Below are 24,788 nucleotides of genomic sequence, written 5' to 3' on the forward strand. Positions count from 1 at the left end.
TTAAACATCCAGAACCTTATAGATTACAATGGCTTAATGATAGTGGTGAGATGAAAGTAAACAAACAAGCCAAAGTAAAATTTAATATAGGTAGATATGAGGATGTAGTTTTATGTGATATTGTGCCTATGATTGCCGGACATATACTATTAGGTAGACCATGGCAATTTGATAAAGATGCTACTCATTTTGATCGAGAAAATAGTATTGTTTTCAGGTTTAAAGGGAAGAAGATCAAGCTGGAACCATTATCTCCTAAAGAGGTTTACAAGGATCAATTACAAATGCAACAAAGGAGAGAAGCCGAAAAGCTCAAGGAAAAAGCAAGCATGGCACCAACGGCTTCACCATCCATTCAAGAAGGTAAGGTTGAGGTTGCTGACCAAGGTAAGGTTTCTAAGGTTCATATTGAGTGGAAAGACCAAGAAAAAGCCGAGAGAGAGGTGAGAAAAGAGAACAAACCCGAGAGCATACAAAATCCAGAAATTTCTGCCAATGAGAGCCAAACCGAGGGAAGAAAAAGAAAAGAAAGAAAAGAGAGGAAGAACCAGAATTTTTATTTGAGTTTAGGGGATATTAATAAGGTTATTGAGTGTAAGAAACCTTTGCTGGTCATGCTTTACAAAGAAAATTATTTAAATGATCAAACTAACTTTGAAGAACTTGAATTGCCAAGTTCAATGATTTCTCTTTTGAAGGAATTTGGAGATGTCTTCCCAAATGAGATTCCAAGTGGACTACCACCTATTCGAGGGATAGAACATCAAATTGACTTTGTTCCAGGGGCTGCCATACCAAATAGACCAGCTTATAGGAGCAATCCCGAAGAAACAAAGGAGCTGCAAAAACAGGTAAGTGATTTGCTTGATAAAGGATATATTCGTGAGAGTTTAAGTCCTTGTGCTGTTCCTGTTTTGTTGGTACCTAAAAAGGATGGTTCTTGGAGAATGTGTGTTGATTGTAGGGCTATAAATAATATTACCATCAAATATAGACATCCCATTCCTAGATTAGATGATATGCTTGATGAATTGCATGGTGCTTGCATGTTTACAAAAATTGATCTTAGGAGTGGTTATCACCAAATTAGGATGAAAGAAGGTGATGAATGGAAAACCGCATTCAAAACTAAATATGGGCTGTATGAATGGTTAGTTATGCCTTTTGGATTATCTAATGCACCTAGTACTTTCATGAGGCTTATGAATCATGTAATGCGTCCATTTATTGGTAAATTTGTGGTTGTTTATTTTGATGACATTTTAATATATAGCCGAAATTTGGATGACCATGTGGATCAACTTAGGCAAGTTTTGCAAGTTCTTAGAAAGGAAAGATTATTTGCTAACATTAAAAAATGTGACTTTTGCAAAAAAGAACTTGTATTTCTAGGTTTTGTAGTAAGTGCTGCAGGAATCAAAGTTGACCAAGCTAAAGTGAAGGCAATCCAAGAGTGGCCGGTTCCTACATCCATTACCCAAGTGAGGAGCTTTCATGGCTTGGCAAGCTTTTACCGAAGATTTGTCAAGGATTTTAGTACCATAGCAGCACCATTGAATGAAGTTGTCAAGAAGAATGTTGGCTTCAAATGGGGGGAAGTACAAGAAAAATCTTTTAATTTGTTGAAAGAAAAATTGTGTAATGCACCTTTGTTAGTTTTGCCAAATTTTTCTAAGACTTTTGAAATTGAGTGTGATGCTTCGGGTGTAGGTATTGGAGCTGTTTTAATGCAAGAAGGAAGGCCCATAGCCTACTTTAGTGAAAAATTGAATGGAGCTGCCCTAAACTACCCGACTTATGACAAGGAGATGTATGCTTTGGTGAGGGCTTTGGAGACGTGGCAGCATTATCTCATGCCAAAGGAGTTTGTGATTCATACGGATCATGAGTCTTTGAAGCATATCAAGGGTCAAGGAAAGCTCAACCGAAGGCATGCTAAGTGGATTGAATTTATTGAAACATTTCCATATGTGATCCGCTACAAAAAAGGTAAGGAAAATGTGGTTGCCGATGCATTATCCCGAAGGTATGTGCTCTTTTCTACCTTAGATGCTAGATTGCTTGGATTTGAACAATTGAAAGAACTTTATGAGCATGATAGTGACTTTGGAGAAATTTTTAGAACCTGTTTGAAACATGGATTTAATAAATTTTACATATTTGAGGGATATTTGTTTAAGGAAAACAAACTTTGTGTGCCTAATTGTAGTATTAGGGAATTATTGGTTCGGGAAGGACATGGGGGTGGTTTAATGGGTCATTTTGGTATTTTAAAGACTTTATCCTTGCTGTAAGAACATTTTTATTGGCCTAACATGAGGAGAGATGTTGAGAGAATTTGTGAAAGATGTGTGAAGTGCCGAAAAACAAAATCAACATTGAAACCGCATGGATTGTATAAGCCTTTGCCGATTCCTACGTATCCTTGGATAGATTTGTCTATGGATTTTATTCTTGGGTTGCCTAGGTCAAGGACAGGTAAGGATTCAATATTTGTTGTAGTAGATAGGTTTTCTAAGATGGCACATTTTATTGCATGTAATAAAACTGATGATGCATCCAACATTGCTAATTTATTTTTCAAGGAAATTGTGAGATTGCATGGAATGCCAAAAACTATTGTGTCGGATAGGGATGCTAAGTTCTTAAGCTATTTTTGGAAAACATTGTGGGCTAAATTAGGTACTAAGCTTTTATTTTCAACTACTTGTCATCCACAAACTGATGGACAAACCGAAGTAGTAAATAGAACCTTGTCTGCATTGTTGAGAGCATTAATTAGTAGAAATTTAAGGACTTGGGAAGAATGTTTGCCACATGTTGAATTTGCATATAATAGGTCTTTACGTTCAGCAACTAAATTTACTCCATTTGAAATTGTTTATGGTTTTAATCCTTTGACTCCATTAGATTTAACACCTTTGCCTTTAAGTGAGCGTGCTAATCTAGATGGAAAACAAAAAGCTGATTTTGTAAAGCAGATTCATGAGAAGACTCGAGCAAACATTGAGAGAAGGACCGAGCAATATGCAACGGTGGCTAATCAAGGCCGAAAATCAATGGTGTTTGAACCTGGAGATTGGGTGTGGCTGCACTTAAGGAAAGAAAGATTCCCCGAACAAAGGAAATCAAAACTCATGCCGAGGGGTGATGGACCTTTTCAAGTTTTGGAGAGGATAAACGACAATGCCTACAAACTTGATCTACCGGGTGAGTATAATGTTAGTGCCTCTTTTAATGTTGCTGATTTATCTCCTTTTGCTGCAGGTGATGACTTCGATTTGAGGACAAATCCTTTTCAAGAGGAGGGGAATGATGCGAATCCACCCGAGACTGCTTGACCAACAACCCGCTGGGGTGCTGACCCAATACAAATGAAGGTGGGGCCGATCACTAGGGCCCAAGCCAAGAGGTTCAAGGACAATCTTGCTATCTTCATACAAGGAATAAGTCATAGCCAAGAGGGGTTGGCCATATCTAAAGAACAAAGGCCTGTGTTACTCATACAAGCAATAGAAGCCAAAACGGGATCGGGTGACGTTTTTGGTAACAATAAAGAGGCCGGGTTGTATGAATTGGAACCCCATCTTTATGGGTTCAATTCATATGGAGGATGAGTCATAGAAACCAGCCAAAGCAGCTTCAAAGCCGACCAACAAGGTGGTTTGCGCACAAAGGGAAGGAAAGGCCGGATTTGCTGTTTTTCTTCGCGGGTTTTACTGTATTTTACTGTATTAACCTTTTCTCATACTTCCAAGCAAGGGCAACATGGGGAACTTCACAATAAGCTTATTTGGCATCCTACAAAGCATATTGAAGCTGATTTGGAGATCAATTTGGTCAAAGAATAGTCAAAGTCAAATTAGTCAAAAAGCTAGTATTATAGTTTCCTAATTTTATTCTACTTTTTGTTTTAGGAAACTACCTTTACTTTTTAAGTTGTATTTATTTATTTTCTGGATAAATAAGTTTAGGAAAGTTTTTATTTTATTATTTTCATTGTAAATTAATTAATTCCTAAATTCAAAATAAAGGAATTAATTAATCCAAATTAGTTTAGGAATAGAAAAGTTTCGGCCAAGGTAGGATTCTCCATTGTGTGGCCGGTTTTTCCTAGGGTTTTTAGGGTTTATGTTGTTTCTTTCAAAGCCTATTTAAATGCTTATTTTTCATTAATAAGATAACTTTAAAACTTTGATTTGATTAAGAAAATACTTGTGAGATTAATTATCTCTTTGTTCTTTGAGAACACCTAAAACACCATTAGAGAATTTGTTGTTTTAGCTTGATTTATCAATAGGTTTTTCATCCCCTATTGTGGCGTCTACATTATACCAAGGTTTCTAACCACAAGTTGGTTAGGGGTGGAGGTCCATTCCATTAGAACTTGAACTTAATTGAGATCCGAGCTAATATAATACGGGTTTAGGAGCAGATCGTCCTAGGTTCGTATCATTGACCGTATAAATGCAATCCATGGTAATGACGGTATTATTTTAAAATAAATGATATGATAATAACTTAATATTTTTATTTACATAAGAATCTCAAATGAGCATTCAGTTAATCAATTTGGTAAAAAATCAATTTTAGAGACGCTTATTGATAAAATTATGAAAAACCTAGGATCTGTTCTTTCTTTAATCTCTATTCTCTTGCACAATTCCACAAAAGGCACACAAAAGTGTTATTTTATATTTTCTTTAAAATTTAAAACGAAAGCGCAACCTAGTGACATAATCCGTAATTCCAAAGGTCAAAACATACAGACACATGCCATGTTATATATTATTTACATAATGGTCAAAAAAAAAAAAAAAAAAGTGCAACAGTATTAAATTATATAAATAAATAGAAGAAAGAAAAGATATTATCTTCCATTCGGATTCCACCTCATGGTTTCGTCACTCGTGGAACCTCAAGGGCAATTATGGAATAATACGCATCTAAACCCTATATATAAATATCGTGTGGATTCCCACGGCCTCAACTTGCTTAGGCGGTGTATTGCGTGCGCTCGGCACCTTAGGAGGCGACGCTATCTTTTCCTCGCTCATTCATTCTGTGTCAGGTGTGCCTATTTTTTTTATTTTTTATTTTTATTTTTGTTTTATTATTATTTTTTAATAATTATTATTACTTTTTTATTTTATTTTTTTATTATTTGGTTCGCCATGAAATTATTTGTGTTTTTTTATTGTTGTCCTTAATTATTTGTTAATTGCCCTTTTTAGTATTGCTAAAGGGTCTTCTGGATCGTTGATTCGATTATTTCTGCTGCTTTCTCTTCTTTCTTAATTGCTTTTGATTCTGTTTTGTTTTGGTCAGAAATCTGCTGTTTTTTTTTTTTTTAATTTTTTGTTTTTCGATGTTCTCTGATTTTCGTTTTTGTTTTTATTTTAATATTTTATTTTATTCTTTTGTCTTTCTGTGGAAGGACTTAGATAAATTAGGGCTTCAATTATCGTTGTTCTTGTTAATTTATATCATTATCATTGGTAATCTGCCTTCCCTAATTTTCCTAGTTGTAGTTTGTCTTTGTTTTTGATTATCTGCATAGGAAATCGTGAATAACCAGGTTAAATTATTTCATTTTATTAATTTTGAATGTAAATATGACATTTAAGTTGCCTTGGTTCATATTTTTGAATTGCATCGATGTGGTGGTAATATCTGCTGATGCTGGTACTAGTTTACACGTTCACTGAATCCAACAGTGCCTCATTATAGAATTTAAGTGGACAGATTTTATTGTGTTCATGAATTTTGAAAGTCTTGTGTGTTTAATTGTTTGAAGAAATTGTTTCAGCTGTTACTGCAATATTGCAATGGCGGACGGTCATGAAACTGACAAGAACATTGAGATATGGAAGATTAAGAAATTGATTAAGGCTCTTGAAGCTGCAAGGGGTAATGGTACCAGCATGATTTCTCTCATCATGCCTCCTCGCGATCAGATATCTCGTGTTACGAAGATGCTGGGTGATGAATTTGGGACTGCTTCAAACATTAAAAGCAGAGTGAACCGGCAGTCTGTTTTAGGCGCAATCACATCTGCTCAGCAGAGGCTCAAGCTTTACAACAAGGTTCCTCCAAATGGGCTTGTACTTTACACTGGAACCATTGTTACAGAAGATGGGAAAGAAAAAAAGGTTACCATTGATTTTGAGCCTTTTAGACCCATTAATGCGTCTCTCTACCTCTGTGACAACAAGTTTCATACTGAGGCTTTGAATGAACTTTTAGAATCAGATGACAAGTTTGGGTTTATTGTCATGGATGGTAATGGGACCCTTTTTGGGACATTAAGTGGTAACACACGAGAGGTGCTTCATAAATTTAGTGTTGATCTGCCAAAGAAGCATGGAAGAGGAGGGCAATCAGCTCTGCGTTTTGCTCGTCTTCGAATGGAGAAGCGCCATAACTATGTTAGAAAGACTGCAGAGCTTGCTACACAGTTTTTTATCAATCCTGCCACTAGTCAGCCCAATGTCTCTGGATTGATTCTTGCTGGATCGGCCGACTTCAAAACAGAACTCAGTCAGTCAGATATGTTTGATCCCCGTCTTCAGGCCAAGATACTGAACGTGGTTGATGTTTCTTATGGAGGGGAAAATGGCTTTAATCAAGCTATTGAGCTGTCCTCTGAGATCCTTTCCAACGTGAAGTTTATACAAGAGAAGCGCTTGATAGGCAAATACTTTGAGGAGATCAGCCAGGATACTGGGAAGTATGTCTTTGGTGTAGATGACACACTGAAGGCTCTGGAGATGGGTGCTGTTGAGATACTCATTGTGTGGGAAAGTCTAGATATTAATAGGTATACTTTGAAAAATGGAACCACTGGTGAGGTTATCATAAAACACTTTAACAAGGAGCAGGAAAACAATCAGAACAACTTTCGGGATCCTACTGGCACTGGTGAATTTGAGGTTCAAGAGAAAATGTCACTTTTGGAGTGGTTCGCTAATGAGTACAAGCGGTTTGGGTGTACACTTGAATTTGTCACTAACAAATCACAGGAGGGATCTCAGTTCTGCCGGGGATTTGGTGGTATTGGAGGAATCCTTCGTTACCAGCTTGATATAAGGTCCTTTGATGAGTACTCTGATGATGGTGAAGTTTATGATGACTCTGAATAGCAATCAATTAACCGGTTCCCTATGGCTGGTGCAGAGAGTGGGGTGACCAGGCCCACTGCACCAGCGCGAGTTGTACTCGCAGCTGCTGCTCCTGGTGGTGTTGCGCAAAATGTTTCTGAAAGGCTTAATCAAGGTAAAATACTCATGTTTTTAACGTTGATTTCTCTTGGTTAAGTTATTTTTTTAATCATTTTTTGATTTTATGAAGGACCTTACGGTGTTCTTAGAGCCTGCAAGCTTGGCGTGGTGATCTAATCTGGATCACCAAATGGCTGGAAAGATCATCTGCATCTGTTTCTCGTTTCAATCAAGACTTATATGGACGAATGCTACCACATTTTGGGAATCCTTATTATGGTTGTGGTCTTGTGGAAGCTGGGAAGTTACTACTAAGTTTGTTTTATCCCGGGTCATGAAGTTTAGTTTCTTATCTTAGAAGTTATGTAACCTTTTGAGTCACTATGTTCGTGGAATGTTCTGTTGAATACTTTTAGCATGTTTACCCTTTTGATACATGGCTCATGGACCATGGCCTATGGTTTAATAATATGATATAATAAGAATTTATATGGTTTGCGGTTTTTTTGTTTTTTTTTAATAGATAGTTTTCTTTGATTTCTATATCTAGATCTGATATATTTGCTCCTTCGTTTTTTTTTTTTTTTTTTTTTTAAAATGAATGTTTGCTCCTTTTTGCTCAAAAGGTGTTATTGTTGACTGGCTTGAAGGTGGATGTTTTAATGATAAAATAGTGTAGTATATTACTCGAGATAAGGTCTTTTCCCTAGGAAAGCCAATTTCTTAACTCATTTTGTTACATTGTGTGTAACTGGTGTTTAAAGAATTCCATTAATGGAACTTTGTCTTTGATCTCTCTCCTAGCATATTCGCTACTTTTGTTATTCAGGAGAGTGGCTGTGAGGCCAACTCCTATTTGTAGGCTTTTGCCTTCGGGATTTGGTTTATAAAACACTTATTTGCAGCAAAAAAACGAAAGACAAGGTCTTTTCCCTCGATTTTTTTTATTTTTTTATTTTTTTATTTTTTATAGGGGGAGGTCTTCTCCCTCGATAATTAGTTCTTTTACAATTGTAATACAAATAAATGAATTTCTCATTATGTTTTTTTTTATTTGTCGTTAAAATTTAATTTCTCATTAATTTAAATGTTGTTTTTTTTTTTTTTTCAATAATATGAAACAAAATAATTAGAATTTTTTAGGGCATTTTATCAGTCTCAGTATAAGTTACATAAAACATATGCATAGACCTTTTTTTTTTAACAAAAGTATTATACCAACTTTGAACTTTTTTTATGTGAGTAATTTAATTTTGTTAAAGTATGAAATATGAGAGTGCAATAGAGTTTGACCAATCACCGAGGCTAATATTCATTTTAGTGTTGGAGTAAAAAAGTATTGAAAGACCATCAAAGAGACTTAATCCCTTTCCTCCCTATAAAAGCTTCAATAATTATCCTTTTGTTTTTCAGTCGAAAAAAATTATCCCGTTTTTAAATTCAGAAAAAAATACACTATTAACACCCTTCATATTGAATGTCTAAATAATAATAATAATAATAATAATAACAATACTAGAAAACTACATATTGGACCAAATTACAAAACTATCCACAGAGACGAAGTGAGAGTAGGGTTTTTTGGGGTTGTCTCTATAAAAGGACGGCGGTGCGTGAGGAGTGAGAAATGAGGAATGGTGAAGGGCATGCTTCCTGAGAGAAGAAGAGTGGAGTGGAGTAGGTGGACTGGTTCTTTAAAATACTTTCTTACTTTGCTTGCTGTTTCTTTGCTCTTTTGCATTGACAATTTCGTTTGACGTCTAAATATCTAGATCTATTATGTATGCGCCTCTCCTTATGATTGATTTATTTCGAAGATGTGTTTGGCTTGAAATTTATATATTTTTCTACTACTGTTATGCAGTGCCATGTAGCTCCCAATGATTGAATTTGATAAGAATTATAAGTTTCAGCCTTGTCTGAATACGGGATGTTGAAACTCGATCAGTTCTGAGGGAGCTTCGTGATTCATTTTGGTTATTAAACTCATGGGGTTTGATTACTGCTAACTGTTAAATTTATTGATGGATCTTCATTTTTGTGGTTACGAAATTGCATCATTTTCCTCCAGAAAGCAGAAACAATATCAAAAGATGAAGATCGAATTACTGGACAGAAACAGTTTCTTTGTCTTAAATGCTTTCTAATAGATCACCGTCTCTTCTTATAGAAACACACCATTAAAATCACCGACTTGAAATTTTCTTGTTGTTTACAATTTTTTCTGATGGTAAAAATTGTAAATTTTCCTAACAGAGATTATACTTAACGAAGGCAGGCATTTTAGAATGAAATAAATAAATAAATATATATATATACATATATAAATATAAATATAATATGCGTCCGAATTTATCAAAATGCTTAAGATTTTAAGAAAGAATTATGGAGATATTAAAATCAACATCATTCCATTCCAAAATGGTAGGTTAAAGATATTGATTTTTTATTTTATTTTCTTTATTGAAAGTATTTTCTTTTTCATAATCCCATTGCAAAATATAGAAGTATAAAATATGTATTTTTTTAAATTTTTTTCCAAGATTTGTTTTTTTCATTTTTTTTCAGGTATATTTTAAATAATAATGTATATTAAATTTAAAAGTGAAAGATTTTAAACAATAAAATTGTTAATACATGGTAAAATAACGATTTTGAGTCAAGTTTCAATTTATCCTTAAAATCTTGTTTGAAAAATATCAAAATCAAAATCTAAGAGGAAAATCAAAATATAAGAGGGGAGCTGAGAGAAAATTTATTTTTGAAATTTTATATTTTGAAAATTAATTTGTTATTTATTTATATTTGATGAAATAGAAAAATTAAAATTATAAGTAATTAAATTTAATATTATATAATAAATTAAAAATAAATTTATATTTAAAAAAATTAAAATTTTTTTTTATAATTTTTAAAATAACATCTTTTATAGATAAGAATAATTTTTCTGGATATGTAAGAATTTAATTCTCTTAACCCATACTTTACCATTTAATAAAAAAGAAGTTAAATCCTCCCAAACTTTTACATCCAAATTGGGCCTTAATAATTTTCTTTTATATAATTCTACCCTTGAAACATTGGTATGGTCTGAATTTGTCCTTCCTTAGAATGCAATAAATTTGACTTGAAATTTATAAGTTTTTTTTTGGGGACATGCATTAGTTTTAATTTTAAGTATTGTATAACAAATTAAAAAATGATATAGAAGATGTAAGATAGGACTTAGGAGAGAATTCGCGTTTCTTTCGTGGGAGTGGTAGGACCCAGAAGGTTCTGGTTCTGGCTACAAAAAGAGGAAGGGGTGTGGGTGTTAGTGTAGCGGTTGATTTGATTTGAAGAGGGGTTTGGTTTATCCAAAAACAAAACATATCGAATATCGAGAGGGGAAGAGAAAGAAAGATCGGAAATGGCTTTAAACCCTCAATTGTTCCCAAATGGGATGCCCGTTCCTTTTGTCAACGAGATGTTTGTTCTCGCTAGAGACGGCGTCGAGTTCGAAGTCGATAAGATCCCTGGCCCTGGGTCCGTCTTCTTCTCCTTCTTCTTCTTTCTTATTCAATGTATTCCATGCTCCGTTCTTTGACTTTTGCTTTTGGTTTACTGTTGGTCTGCTTTCTCTGTGTTTTTATTTATTTATTTAGTTATTTCAATTCCCTATATTCCAAAACCCGATTTTCGCTACCCTTCCCCCAATTTTTATCAATTTTGTAATGATGAAATCTCGAGTCATTTGAATTTGTGAAGGATTGCGTCTTATGATCTATAGACCTAGCTGGTACAATTAATCCATCGACTTGTTTATTTCACTGTTGTGATTTCTGTGTCAATTCCGAAATTTTTTTGCTTTTTGTTTTACGAATTTTCTCTAGTTAACAGTCGATTTCATTCAATTTTTTTTTTTTTAATTCCTATTTTCGTTGGACGTTGTCCAGGTCCACGCATTTCCTTTTCCTAAGATTTTAATTTTATATAATTGATTAATGCTAGGCTGTTGTACTTGTCCATAGGAATCATGGGTTGTATTTGAAGGACAAAATATAATGCTTTGATGCTTTTTCTTGTTGATTGTTTCTTAAAACAATTTACTTATTTGCTAAATTAGTAATGGTAATACTAGTATGTGAAAGGATCCTAATTGCTTTGAACGTGTTCTGTAGGTGTATTTGAGTTTCAGTTCTTCCATTGATATTAAATGCTCATGCTCTGATAGTTATATGATATGCATTGTTCGGCTTAAATTCACGTTGGTCTCTATTGTCAGGAATCATGGAGGTCATATAAAAGCAAAGGGAACAATTTACTTGTCAAATATACGCATAGTCTTCGTAGCTAATAAGCCTATTGGAAACTTTACTGCCTTTGATATGCCCCTGGTATGTAGTACATGCGTTTGCATATTTCCAATCATTTTATTGCCGATTCATTTGATTTGATACGTTTCAGCGCCTAATGGAATATATCACTCCTATGACCCTATTAAGGAGGGTTGCCTCTTGTGTTTGGAATGCACTTGGATTTTATCCTCTCTTACTCTTACGTACCTTTTACCTTTCCATAGCATAAAAGGAATGCATTTAGTCCAAGCATTACTCACTCTTTTCCTTTGCATCATCTATAATATGTTCAACCATGGTACCTTCTTTGGATTTGTGGGGAACGAACAGAGATGGTGACTGGTTGTCTTGTTTTGGTTGTGCTTGTGGATTTAAAATCTCTGAGTGTGTTTTCTCTGTTACCAGTCATTTCAGTTTTACTGACAAAGTTAATCTGATATGCAGCTTTATGTTCATGATGAAAAGTTTAACCAACCAATTTTTTTCTGCAATAACATTTCTGGTCTGGTGGAGCCTGTAAGTGTATTAGTTAGAAGATCTATATACAATGCCATGATTCTTTTTCTTATACAGATTATCTTGATTATCTTGTATGATCTATTTTAGGTGGTTCCTGAAAATCAGCATGGCGCTTTATATTCCACTCACTCATTTAAGATTTTGTTCAAGGAAGGGGGCTTTGGGACTTTTGTTCCCTTATTTTTCAACTTGATTGCTTCTGTGAGACAGTATAATCAGCAATATGAACAATCCAATACAAGGGTAGACCGCCGGGATCCTTTACAAGCAGCACAGACTCCTATAGATGAGATGATGAGACATGCGTAAGTGCCTTCCCCATCAAGTAATTCTCTTGCAGGGACTAAAATGTGGATCATTTGATCAAGTACTAAAAGTTTGATTGTTTATTTTGCAGATATGTTGATCCCACTGATCCAACAAGAATCTTCCTGCAGCAGCCTGCTATGGAGTCTCAGCTGAGGCGGCGCACTTACCAGTCTTATCCAGTTGAACACTCTATGTGATTATGTTCTTAGTTGATAAATTAAGTTGTTCAAGAAACGAGAAAAGTTCTCCTGCTGAGTTGTGTATTTAGAGTGTAAAATTGCAAATTTTTAAAGTATAAAGTTACAGGTGATGTTATAGTTGTGTATATTTCTGAAGTGAGATATCTACTCTTATTATTTTTCTGTTTTCCCTCCAAAATAAGTTGGGAATATATTGTGTGGCACATCTTTTTGTGTTAAACTTACCTTTTTTTCTCCTTCGTCTTTGTCTTCTTTTTGTTTTTGGTTGTTTTTCTTGTTGTCTTGTTTGGGATGGAGATTGTGTTAGATACTGAACTTGTGGTCAGACATACTCCTGACAGAGCCTTTCAGGTATGATAAATCATATGCGGGGCTTGCAGATCGTTAAGCAATGTTACTAAGAAGAGCATTTGAGTCTGACTGGCTTTTAGATTGGATCTGTTTACCTTTCTTAGGGTTAGCGTATTTTGTTGAGTATGTTGCATCATGTTCAACATGAACATGGCTTTTGTTAGTTGAGTTGTCCCTGACAGAGGATGGATGTCTACTGATATAGCATGTAGCAGGTATACATTTGAGATGTGGTAATGGAAGAGAGGGAAAGCCTTTTGAGAAAGAAATTATGTCGTTGCTCAACCGATGCTTCTACCATTCTTTATTTACATAAACTTAATATTTTATTATATATGCAGCATTGCTAATTAATAATTAATACTCCTCCTTCGTCTGGGTGAACAAGTAGAAGTAGAAGTAGGAGTAGAATCAGTAGGAGAGATGATGTATGTTCCTTCGGAGCCACAACTGGTAAGCAGTCATGTAGAAGGAGTCGTAACCCCTTGGTGTATTATGCCATACAAAATGTCTGCGAACTTGACACAAATTATGAAACATGTTGAAGTACATGTGTGTGGTTATAGATGACAACCTGGTCTTCAATAAGGCAACCTCTCCTTGGTTGATGATAACCGAGAACTTGCTCCAGTCCAAAACATTAGCAAATGGGAGTTGATAATAGTTGGAAATTACGACAGGAATGCACCCATAATGTATAGCATCACTTAGCCTCGCAGTATTAACCTCATAACCCCTGACATGGAGGCAATATCTGCTTCTCCTGAATCCTTGTTCATAAGAGAGAGATGGAATATTATTGTGAGAGAGTATGTCCATGAGAGTGTCGTTTCCCCATAAAGCTATCAGCTGTTGGCGAATATGAGAGTTTTGAATACGTCCAGCAAAGTAAACAAGCCTGTCCCTGCATGATTTCATATCAAACATATATATATATATATATATATATATATATATTTTAAGTACTATCCAGTAATTCTTCTTTCACGGACTGACTTGACCTGACCTGACCAATGCAATACTGAGGAAAAAAGAACGAAAAGAATACCTGGCGTGGGGAGGGTTCAAGGTGTGCTGAGGCTGAGGCGGGCGGGGCCAAACCTGAGGCAAGCCCACATCTTTATGGTTGAATAATATCTCTGGAAGTAACTGGAGGAACAGGTGACCTGGATGGCATTGTTATGCAAGTCGGGGTGCTTTGAGGAGGCCTCTCGGCAAACAGAATGACAGCACACGTAGAAGTGGTCAGCACCAGCCGAGGCGTTCCAGAAGGGCAAGTCTCGGCTGATCCCGGTGGTGTATCGGCTGACGAATTCCGAAATGGAGGCTTCGGAGTGTACGCGAGGGTCGCTTCTTAGAAGGTTGACGGAAAAGGGCATGAAAAAGAGATGTGCTTGCTGTGGGGTGGGAGTGACGAGGGAACTCCCAAGAAGAGCTACCTTAAAAATGTGCTCGCTGAAGTAGTTTCCCAGTTTCGGATGGAACGGATTTGGATGGGGAAGGAAAATGGCAGCAAAGGAATTAGAATTGGAAGGAGGTGGATAAGCATATATCTTGAAGTTGCGCATCATGTCCTCAAAGTCTGCGGTAAACAGCTGCCAATTGTGGTAAGGGTCTGCTGCTGCTGCTGCATCAGTATCTGCACCTGCATCTGCATCTGTGTAGCCCAAACTAGAAGAATAAATGCGGTTTGCTGTTGAATTGAGTTCCAAACGCTGGGCAATGTGTCCAGGTCCAGAGGGGCGGAGGAAGGAAGAAGAAATTGCCACCAGCAGCAGCAGCAGCAACAACAAAGATATCATAAAAAGTAGAAGGAGTAGCGAACACCGTTGAGAATGAGATGGACAGAGACAGAGAGGGGAAAGGTAAAGGTAGTGGTGGTGGCGTCTGAGTCTGGCAGAGGCTGTTGGCCTCCTTTTCTTGAGAAATACCGCTAGATGATTCTTCATTTTGGTTGGCAGTACTACTGCTGAGATTAAAACAAAATACAAAAATAACAGGTTTGTTTGTTTTTGTTGTATGTCTTACTGAACTGAAAGAAGGAAAGTAGAAGAAGAAGAAGAAGAAGAAAGAAGTAATGGATGATGATAATGATAATGATGGATGGCCATATAAACATGTGATATGTGTTAATATGTATATGGTAACGGTCAAAGACAAACTAGACGAGACGACCCTAGCCCTTCAAAAGTTTGACAAAAAATTCACTTATTAGACTGACCAAAATGCCCAAATTCTGTTCCATGATCGTCAGCTTTGCCATTACCGTCTATGTCGCTTGGATTAGATTTTTGTGTGTTTTTCCTTTTTCTTTTTTCTTTTCTTTTTTTTTTTTTTTTATTAGCCAGCTCCCGAGAAAAGATTCCTGTCCTATTATCACCATGGCTAGTTGGCTAAGCACTCCCCACTCGCAGCCTCATCCACTGTGTTATAAGCAGCCGAAGCAGCAGCAATTGACGACGAGCCGTTTCATCAGCTTTTCGGACTTTTGCAGTGGTCGCCGTCTTTGCCGGAGCACAATCTATTGTAGCTCCGATGATACCACTAACAGACAGCCACAACCCCTGCCCCAACACCAGACCCGACCAACTGGAATTCAACTTTACTCTGACATCGAGAGGTTTTCTTTCCCAATTTTTCCTTTTTATTTCATGTTTCATAATTCTTTTCCTGATTCAGTAAACAAAAACTTCCATCTTCATATTATTCCGTTTAAAACTGAAAGCCTTCCCTCCCTTATATCAATAACATTACAAGTGCATTTGCATTTATTCATGGTGGAGTACTAGTTCATTATACAGTTCACAAATGAATGAAACAATTTTTTATTTATTTCTTTTGAAACAAAAATGAAACAATTATTTATGGTGGAGTATTAGTTCACATATGAATAAATAAACATGCTCTATTGCCAAACAAAATCAAATAAAATAAACATACTCTAAAAAGGCATTACTGCCCTAGTAAACATTTTGGAACATGGGAATGGGATCACAAACTTTTGTGGGCTAATTCCAATATAGGGAAAGACATGTGCTTTAATAAATGGGGCTTTGCAGAAAATTTTTGCAAGGCCAAAAATTCAACATTTTAGCTTATAAATCTTTCAGGAGTTACAAATGTTAATCGCTCTCTCTGTGCTACCTGCGAATCTATCTTGTGTTTTTGTTTTCACGTGTTAAATTAGTTGTTGAATAGTTTCTGGCTTTGTTTCATAAATTTGCAATGCGTTAGCTGGGATTCTAGTTGTTTTATTTCAATTAAAATTTTCACTCATCCAACCGAAAAAAAAAGAAAAAGAAAGTAATAGCAGACTTCTTGTTCTTCTATATATTTTCAGATTACTTACAGAGACTGTAAAGCAATCACAAGACGCTTGGGGACGTTCAACAAACTGGACTGAAGTTGAGGTACGGTCTCATTTAGATTTTACTGACACAGATTTTGATTTGATTTATGTGTATCAAACATTAGGGATGATAATTTCAGATGAGGTGTGAATTTAAATTTTCCATATGCTAACAACTTGCATTACTCTCTAATTTATCAGTCTTCTATAGTGTGTATATTTCTACTGATTTTTTTTTTTTTTTAACCAATAGTTTGCTCATCAACACTCAATTTATTGTTCTTACCCTGTACTTTACCTTAATCTTTTCATTACCCACTAAAACATAAGACATCAAGTCTACGACCCACCACCGACACTCAACTCAGCGTAACTTAACTATTTTGATAGGAAATTTATAAATTTAAGGAACTATATGATGGCTTTTGTACATTGGGGGTCAAAGTGCAATGATGATAATTTATAGTGAAGAGTAGGTGTCTAGTCCACAAAATAGTATACTCATTTTTCAGGAAGAAGCTGCCTGAGCTTTCTGTAATTAACTAACTTGATTTATAAATTTCTTTATTTTTCTGCCTAATAAAGCATCTTGCAGTAGTTGGTACCTCACTTGCTAGCTCAATATTTAGCTATCTTATTCTGCAAGGATAAAAGTTGTTAAGTGGCTAGTGGCCGTAACCTTTGACCTGATCTATAGTACAATGATAATCACCCTCAACTATATTACCTCAAGTGTATCTCTGACAGGAACAAAACATAGAACAAGAAGGATTGAAAGGTTGGTGAAAAGAAAACATTAAATGCATCCCTTCTCTTGTTTGGTACCGTGTTTACTGTAGGATGGAAAACAGAAAGGAAAGACAAAATTGCAATTGCTAATTACTATTTTAGTCATTTTATAAATTATTATTCAACAAAAAAATTGTATCGACGAAGGTTTTAATTTTATGGTAATTACTTAGTCAAATATTTATGTACATCCTTCAGTCCATTCTTTTTGGATGGTTTTGATGGATTAGGAGAAACACTGAATCTACTCACCTATCATTTCTCTTTTCCAGTCCCCCGCCCCTATTCTTCCGCTCTTCTTCTCAATTAAACATAAGTGTAATTAAAATATGTTGAATATATGAATTATTGCTAGGAAAGCTACACAAACACTCAATCTGTTTCCGAGTTTTGCATACCTTGGTATTTCGAAAATTACAAAAACCACCACTTAGATTCATTCACATTTCCACAAATATACAATCAAGTGAACTGCATTTGACGTTCTTCACATTTCCAGATATTCAATTTACATGTGAAAATTGGGGAAAAAAAAAAAAGGGTGACATTGCAGGAAAATTAGAATTTAAAGCAATTGAGATACAAAGGCATGTCTTTAAAGCTCATAAAATGTAGGAGTGTAAACTTTCCATCATTGTTGTTATTATATGAGACCAACCAGAGGTGCACTACAATTTGGTATTATTAGCTTGAAAACTAGTTTCTCCACTTCTACCATTAATGATGGGTTGCGCATGTCAATATTTATGAAATGCATTGCTAATACAAGTTTTTTCAACCTACACAATTTGACGTTGAGTTTTGCTGTGCAGTGAGGATCCGATCCAAATTTACTATTTTTATTTTTATTTTTTTTAAACGAAACAAATTGTTAAAAGACTTGAGTATATAAGCTTTTCCATTTCCTGATTTCTACCTGTTCAATCGCAATAAATCGCTAGCTATGAATTTTAGAAATGTGACCTGAAAATGATAAAAATAATATATTTAATGTTGAAGCAATAAGATGTGTATAAAGCCCTTCAGTCATTTGATTAAATAGGATGGAGAATCCAAATTAAAATACAAACTATGATGAAACTTTTCATTCTCCTATTAAGAAAAGTGTACATGTTAAATGAAATTCCGATTCTTTGGGGAATAAACAGTCCCTGGTACCATACACCATGATGCCTGCTAGCTCAATATTTACTAACTTAAGTTGTTTCTTCTAGACAATATGGGATGCTATGGCATTCAAAGGTGAACTTTTACATGTTATCTACTTTTTCTACTAAAAAAGGGTATATTTCATTTGAACCCCCTGAGATTTGCAGTTTACAATATAATCCCTTGACCTTATAGGAAATAATACTAATCCAGAGGGTATGAATGAGACAATAACGGAGGATGATGATGGCTTTTGAAACCTAGGGTGAGGTTCATAATATTTTTGAAACCATAGGGATCAAGTTGTATTTAAATCAAATTTTAGGAGTGGTTAATGTTAACCCAAAAAAGCTGAAAAATTATGCAAATCTAGCCATACATTATCGACTGCTGTAATATTCTGCAATATGTAATTGTTTCATGATTAGTTTTTGTCATTGTGAAGGAATTCCTTCCTCTCTCTCTTTCTCTCTCTCTCTCTCTCTCTCTCTCTCTCTCTCTCTCTCTTCTTTATGGGAGAATGATTTGACAATATCAAACTTTTATTGTATAATGTTTCAGGGAGCATGGGTTCTCAAACCTAGAAACTTGCAACCCAAGTCTGTTGTCCATTTTATTGGTGGCATATTTGTTGGTGCTGCTCCTCAGCTTACCTATCGTTTGTTTCTTGAGCGCCTCTCAGAAAAGTGAGTTGCCATCCTTAAATATTTTGACACTATCCTTGGTGCTTCAATAGTACAAATACCTACACTGAAATATACATATGTGTAAATCCATGTGGATGTATAAAGCATCTTAGGAGTTTATTGCATGATACAAAAATTCAACAGTGTGGTGAATTTTATCACTTGAAAGTGGTTCTTTTATTGTCCAGTGCATATTGGTTGTGTTGTTTGGGTGTGAAATTGGATTGAATTTTGTTGTTTTGTTCTTCAAGTAATTTAATCCAGTAATCTATCTACCCATAGTGTGTGCTAGTAATTTTATATATCTTTTAGGAGGAAATTAATGGTAAATTGGTTGCATTAACAGGGGTATTTTAGTGATTGCAACACCATATGCTAGTGGATTTGATCACTTCTTCATTGCAGATGAAGTCCAGTTCAAGTTTGACAGGTGTTATCGGTTTCTTAGAGAGACAGTGAGTATAAATATAATGTCCTCAGGATCCATGTTCTTATTGTTATTGATCTTTTATTTTACTTTTTTTTTTTAAAAAAGAAATGAAAAGAAAAGAAGGGAACTCAAAGTATTTAATTTATATAGGTTCCAGATCTTCCTACTTTTGGCATTGGCCATTCTTTGGGATCCGTCATCCACCTTTTGATTGGTACAGCAAACATTTTTATGAACATCCTGAAAAATTGCAAATATTTTGGTTTATAGCAATTCGTTATAGTGTTGACTAAACTTTTGATCAGGATCGAGATATGCTGTTCAAAGAAATGGGAATGTGTTGATGGCATTTAACAACAAGGTAATTGAAAAAGTGGATCTGTAGATAATCAAGCCTCAAACATGGTAGAGGAAATAATTTAATTTCATTGGTATGAGTTGTTGTAGTTTTTCAGTTTTTAAGAAAAATTTAGTTGTATTATTTCAGCACGATTGGCGTTATTTTCTCTTCCCTTTTTATTCAGTTTCTAACCTCCTCTGCATATGCAAATAGGACAGAAATCATTAGGATTATCTTAGGTGTCTTTGGTAACATGGTTGGTTTTTTGTTTTTGTTTTTATCTTTCTCTATCTAATTGTGTATAATTTGCTTATGTCAAGTGTTAGTTAATGGTATTTGGAATTTGTTAGGCATCTATAGCTATGAAGTTAAGGAAGAAAAAAAAGATAAAAATAAAATTGAATACAATTTCAAGTACTGTTCTCTGACAAACTATTACTACCATTAGCTAACACCTGATGTAAGTAAATTACAATCGATTAGGTTTATAAAAAATAAAAATAAAAACAAAACAAAAACTAAAAACCAACCATGTTACCAAATGACTCTTTAGCCTTTTCATTTACACTTCATAATTCATTTCTCTTTCTTTTAACTACTTTTTGTTTCTTTTTCTGTTAGGATGCAAACCATTTGAACTGCACATGATCCCCTTTTTTTTTTTTTTTTTTTCTAATCCGACTGTGAATAAAAATTGATGATGCAGTACTAGGAAAGGGAAAGGGAAGAGAGGAGAGACAGGAGAAAGAAGGGGGAAAAGAGGACAATAACTAGAGAGAAGAATGCTTGTTCTTTAGATTCAGTTTGTAAGGTGTCTACAGAACTAGGATTACTAAAATCTAATTATAGATTACAGTCCAAACCGATAAGGAAACTAAATAAAACCTAAAGAGTTATAAAAATGAACATTTAGACGCACAACCTAATGTTAATGTAATTCCTACCTACATTATGTTTGCAATTTTACAGGAGGCGAGCTCAGCTATCCCTTTGTTCTCACCTGTTCTTGTCCCAATGGCCCAAAGCATTGGCCCAATTTTATCACAGATTGCATCATCACCAACAATACGCCTAGGGGTGAGAATCCAATATTACAATCTTGTGGCATGAAACTGAGATCATATGCTCATGGTTTTTTGTTGTTCTGCTATTTTCTTTTTGTTGTTCTTTCTTATATCTATGGTGAGCTGTTCAATATTATGTGTTTGTGTCTATGTGTGCATGTAAAGAAGTAAAGTGCTATTTCTTGGATAAGTTTCTGACCACCTCCTTTTCTCTATGCATGAAATGTCAATATAGACTAAGTGGGTTGGCAATCTCACTGATCTTATTTTTACCAGTGACTATTTATTATAGAACTTGGTTGTGGATGAGAGTTAAGTTATAAACATGTTAGTGACATATCAATCCAGAGAGTAGTCACCTCCATTCCTACCTCTGCTCTGATTATTTTTGTTGTCTTTTGACAGCAATGAGTGATCACCTCCATTTCAACCTCTGTTCTGATCATTTTTATTCTCTTGTGACAGCAATTATGTAACGTTATTACTCTTTGATTCTTCAACTTCCTCATACTCCCAAATGCTAGAGATTATTTCTCTTGACCTAATAAAAACAGGCAATTATTCTTATTAAATATGTACATGTGTATATTCATAGCATTGTTCTCCTGATGAAGCTATTCTTAAAAGGCATTTGAGTTATCGTGATGGAGCTACACATGTCTGTCTTGAGTTAGTTTGCGAACTCTTCTCTCATGGATTTGTACTGTTGGCAAGAAAATTTGGCGACTTTCCAAATCTATCATTTATTGTTTTTAACAGTTTTATCAAAGAAGTCAAAACAAGAATTGTTGTTGAGTATCATTGTTATTAGTAGCTAGGTGCAGGTTGTACACTGGTAAGTTAACCAGACATGCACAAGAAAGGGATGCAAAAGTATATCACTGCCTACAACCAGTTATTTTTTTTGCTGGTTTGCCTGCTTCTTCAATCAGACAGCATGACATAATTTGTTAAAGTGGTTACTTATCCACTCACAGAGAACTTAAGAATACTTGTAGGATGAGTTGGCAAAACATCAACTTACTTTCAGAAAAGTTAAATGGGAATTTCAGTGAGCTGATGTAATTTGTACTTTAAATAGTTTGCATTTGTGACTTTCTTCCAGACTGCTCCTTCTCCTCCTCTTCTTCTTCTGTTTTTTTTTTTTTTCTTATTATTATTTTTTTCCTATGCTTTTGCCTTTCCATTTAATAGCATTATTCTTAATTTCCATGTGGCTGGACAGCTTAGTTGTTATTTTGCTATTTTCTTGTAGACACAAGGGTTCTTCTGTTTATACACAATTTATACAATATGCTAATTTTGAGTTTCCTGACTTCAGATATTTAAAACTGATGATTCACTTTTTATCAAATATCTGCAGGCAGAGATGACTCTCAAGCAACTAGAAAACCTTAGCCCTCCCATTATGAAGCAAGTTCTTCCTTTGGTTGAGCAGCTTCCTCCCTTGTACATGGACTTGGTCAAGGGCAGAGAAGATTTTACTCCAAAACCTGAAGAAACTCGAAGACTTGTATGCAAAGCTCATGCCTACCCATAGTTAGTTTAAGCTATGCATTGATGGATACTTTTTGCTTAACATATGATTTGCATAAATTTTTACCATAAGCTACCATCAACCAGTCACCTAAGCTGCTTAACTATCCAAATCTCTCTGCTTCTTCAAAGCCTGGATGCTTTGTGCTTGATATGTGATTTGCATAAATTTTCATCATAAACCAACATCATCTAGTCATCAAAGCTGCTTAATTATCCAAATTTCTTTGCTTATTCAGAGCATGAATTTTTACGCATTGATTTTAGTGGATTCTATTGTACCATGGTGTTCTGTCATGAAAGATGACTAGTTTTGGTACCACTGAATTACTGGATCACATGAATTATGGATGTATTTCATTAGTAGGTGTATTTTGGCAACCTCTTTGTAGTTATACTAATTTGGAGCAATTTGGCATTGGTGGCTTGCACAGTGTTAAAGTGTGAACAGGACTTGTTGCTTGCATGGTGTTAAAGGGTGAATAGGACTTGTTATTAACAGGTTTTCTAACTCACAGTAGCTCTTTTAGTCTGAATTCCCTTATTTAATTATACCAATTATTTTTATATTGTGTTCGTATAAGTTATGCTCTAGAAAAGGTTAGGGTCCCTTAGATTAAGTATGCACACATGGAGTCTCTAATCCATTTATACTTGATTAGGTCTCTGTATAAATGCTTAAAGCCTAATGAGTTAAGCTTTACTTTAAGTAATCTTGCAGACCATATTTAAGTTTCATACTTGTATGTTTTAGGCTTGTTGCATATAAGACAAATCTTGACCAATAGACTTATGCATTAAAAGTTGATTAGCGAATATTGCATACTTGTGATGGAAGGTGTTAAAGGTGCACATGCCTGATGAAGGTGTTTTTATGTTCATGGTCATTCCTAAAGTAATACAAGTCATGTTCTGAATGTTGGGGCAGTCCTTTAGTGGCTTGAAAAGTTCTAACATAAGCTAAAATTCCTTTCTCGAGTGCAATTTTAAATGCTAAAGTGACATTTACTTATTTCATTTATCAATAATCTTATCAGATAAAATCTTACTATGGGATTTCCCGGAATCTTCTGGTGAAGTTCAAGGATGATGCAATTGATGAAACTTCAACACTAGCACAGGTGCTTAGTTCAGAGTCAGCCATCAGTTCAATGCTGGACATGTCAATTCGCTTGTTGCCAGGAGATCATGGCCTTCCTTTGCAACAGGTGATTTTTGTTTCAGATACTTGGTTGAAATGGACCTCCATTGCTTTATATTTTTATATCCTTAGAGCAGTTTAGTCATTTTCATGGAGAGCCTGAAAATGAAAGCAAAATGGAATGCAATTCACATAACACATCCATTTTGCAGGCACTCCCAGATGTTCCACCAGCAATGGCTGATGCAGTAAATCGTGGAAGTGAGCTCTTGACAAATCTATCTGTAGGTACACCGTGGGAAACAGTTGCCAAAGAAGTAGGCAGCACATTAGGTGTAGACTCAAGGGTGCTTCGTGCAGAAATATCTAAAGATATAGACCTACTTGTAGAAGTGATTACATCATGGATGGCTTCCAACAGAGATCAAAAATTTTTGAGGCCGTAATGAAGACAATAATACCATGCAAAATTATCACAAATAATTTGGTCTCATGGTAACAAGGCTAGTGAAACTGAAAGAATTAAGAAGGGATGTGTTCACGCTTATTTTTACTGTTCACGTTATGTTATTAGAGATGTTTAATAACAGGTTTTGTGAAATATGTCAGTTCTGCCAATATGGGGAAATTGTAAATTGTGTATGCCAAACATGCATCTCAACCAATTTGGGTTGGGTTATTGGAAATGGATGTTTTCTAGGCTGTAAAAAATAAAAATAAAAAAGCCAATTAAACTATTACTGGTGATTCTGTAACATCAAGTTACGAGCCTTTTTTGCCATTCACGCAAGTTACAAGAATTCCAATTCACCAAAAATAAATAAATAAAGAGAGTAACAAGAATTTCGACTTGGATATATATGATATGAACTATCACTTCAATTTAAAATTCAAGAAATGTTGGTGTGAACTTCCTCATCTCCTAAGTATTATCTCTGTTTTGTAATGTTGCTAGAGCTCTGTCACCTGGGAGTTCTGAGATTTAGGATCTGATAGTTTTGTTATTTTGAATGAATAGAATGTCACGCCAGCAACATGATTTCTTCTGCGGCAGAGCTTTTCAAAGCTGCCCTAGAAGGTGGAGTGGTATTATTTGGGGTTTCATTTTTTCATTTTATTATTAATTGTTATTATTATTATTATTATTTTGCAATAAGTGGAGATTTCATTTGAAAAAGCAAATCAGGAGTGAGAATACGAGTACCACCATAGACGTATGTTCAGACTTCAGAGTACACTAATAACCGCCCAATTGATTATGAACTACTAAATGGGGCCTAATTGTATTAACGTTTTCTCTATTTTTGCTGTAAACATTAATATTTTATTGTTTCGCATATAAACTAGCCAATTTTTTTTTTTTTTTTT

At 35.0% G+C, this 24,788-nt stretch overlaps 3 protein-coding genes and 1 pseudogene across 5 annotated transcripts; 3 read left to right on the forward strand and 1 right to left on the reverse strand.

Annotated features, from left to right (window-relative positions):
- Positions 1-4,880: 4,880 nt before the first annotated feature.
- Positions 4,881-7,724, forward strand: LOC107431820 (eukaryotic peptide chain release factor subunit 1-3). 2 transcript variants are annotated; one of them, XM_060813429.1, is made up of 3 exons: positions 4,881-5,071; positions 5,798-7,275; positions 7,351-7,724. In XM_060813429.1, exons 1-2 carry the CDS (start codon positions 4,896-4,898, stop codon positions 7,140-7,142), a joined length of 1,521 nt encoding a protein of 506 aa, XP_060669412.1. In that variant the 5' UTR covers positions 4,881-4,895; the 3' UTR covers positions 7,143-7,275; positions 7,351-7,724. The 2 variants fall into 2 exon arrangements, with proteins under 2 accessions (XP_060669412.1, XP_048318441.2); XM_048462484.2 differs by having other exon boundaries at positions 5,810-7,275.
- A 2,697-nt stretch (positions 7,725-10,421) lies between these two features.
- LOC107431742 (uncharacterized) lies at positions 10,422-12,825 on the forward strand. 2 transcript variants are annotated; one of them, XM_016042730.4, is made up of 5 exons: positions 10,431-10,745; positions 11,485-11,596; positions 12,002-12,073; positions 12,164-12,381; positions 12,474-12,825. In XM_016042730.4, the coding sequence occupies exons 1-5, from the start codon at positions 10,630-10,632 to the stop codon at positions 12,580-12,582; spliced, it is 627 nt and encodes a 208-aa protein (XP_015898216.2). In that variant the 5' UTR covers positions 10,431-10,629; the 3' UTR covers positions 12,583-12,825. The 2 variants fall into 2 exon arrangements, with proteins under 2 accessions (XP_015898217.2, XP_015898216.2); XM_016042731.4 differs by lacking the exon at positions 12,002-12,073 and having other exon boundaries at positions 10,422-10,745.
- Positions 12,826-13,191: 366 nt separating this feature from the next.
- LOC112492523 (probable glycosyltransferase At5g03795) lies at positions 13,192-15,081 on the reverse strand (annotated as a pseudogene).
- A 141-nt stretch (positions 15,082-15,222) lies between these two features.
- Positions 15,223-24,160, forward strand: LOC107431813 (uncharacterized). The gene is made up of 10 exons (XM_016042819.4): positions 15,223-15,556; positions 16,277-16,346; positions 18,785-18,909; positions 19,256-19,364; positions 19,490-19,553; positions 19,645-19,700; positions 20,649-20,756; positions 22,107-22,256; positions 23,317-23,487; positions 23,633-24,160. Exons 1-10 carry the CDS (start codon positions 15,318-15,320, stop codon positions 23,864-23,866), a joined length of 1,326 nt encoding a protein of 441 aa, XP_015898305.2. The 5' UTR covers positions 15,223-15,317; the 3' UTR covers positions 23,867-24,160.
- Positions 24,161-24,788: the final 628 nt, after the last annotated feature.

Source organism: Ziziphus jujuba, chromosome 12 (genome assembly GCF_031755915.1).
Source record: "Ziziphus jujuba cultivar Dongzao chromosome 12, ASM3175591v1".
In the NCBI taxonomy this organism is placed as follows: domain Eukaryota; kingdom Viridiplantae; phylum Streptophyta; class Magnoliopsida; order Rosales; family Rhamnaceae; genus Ziziphus; species Ziziphus jujuba.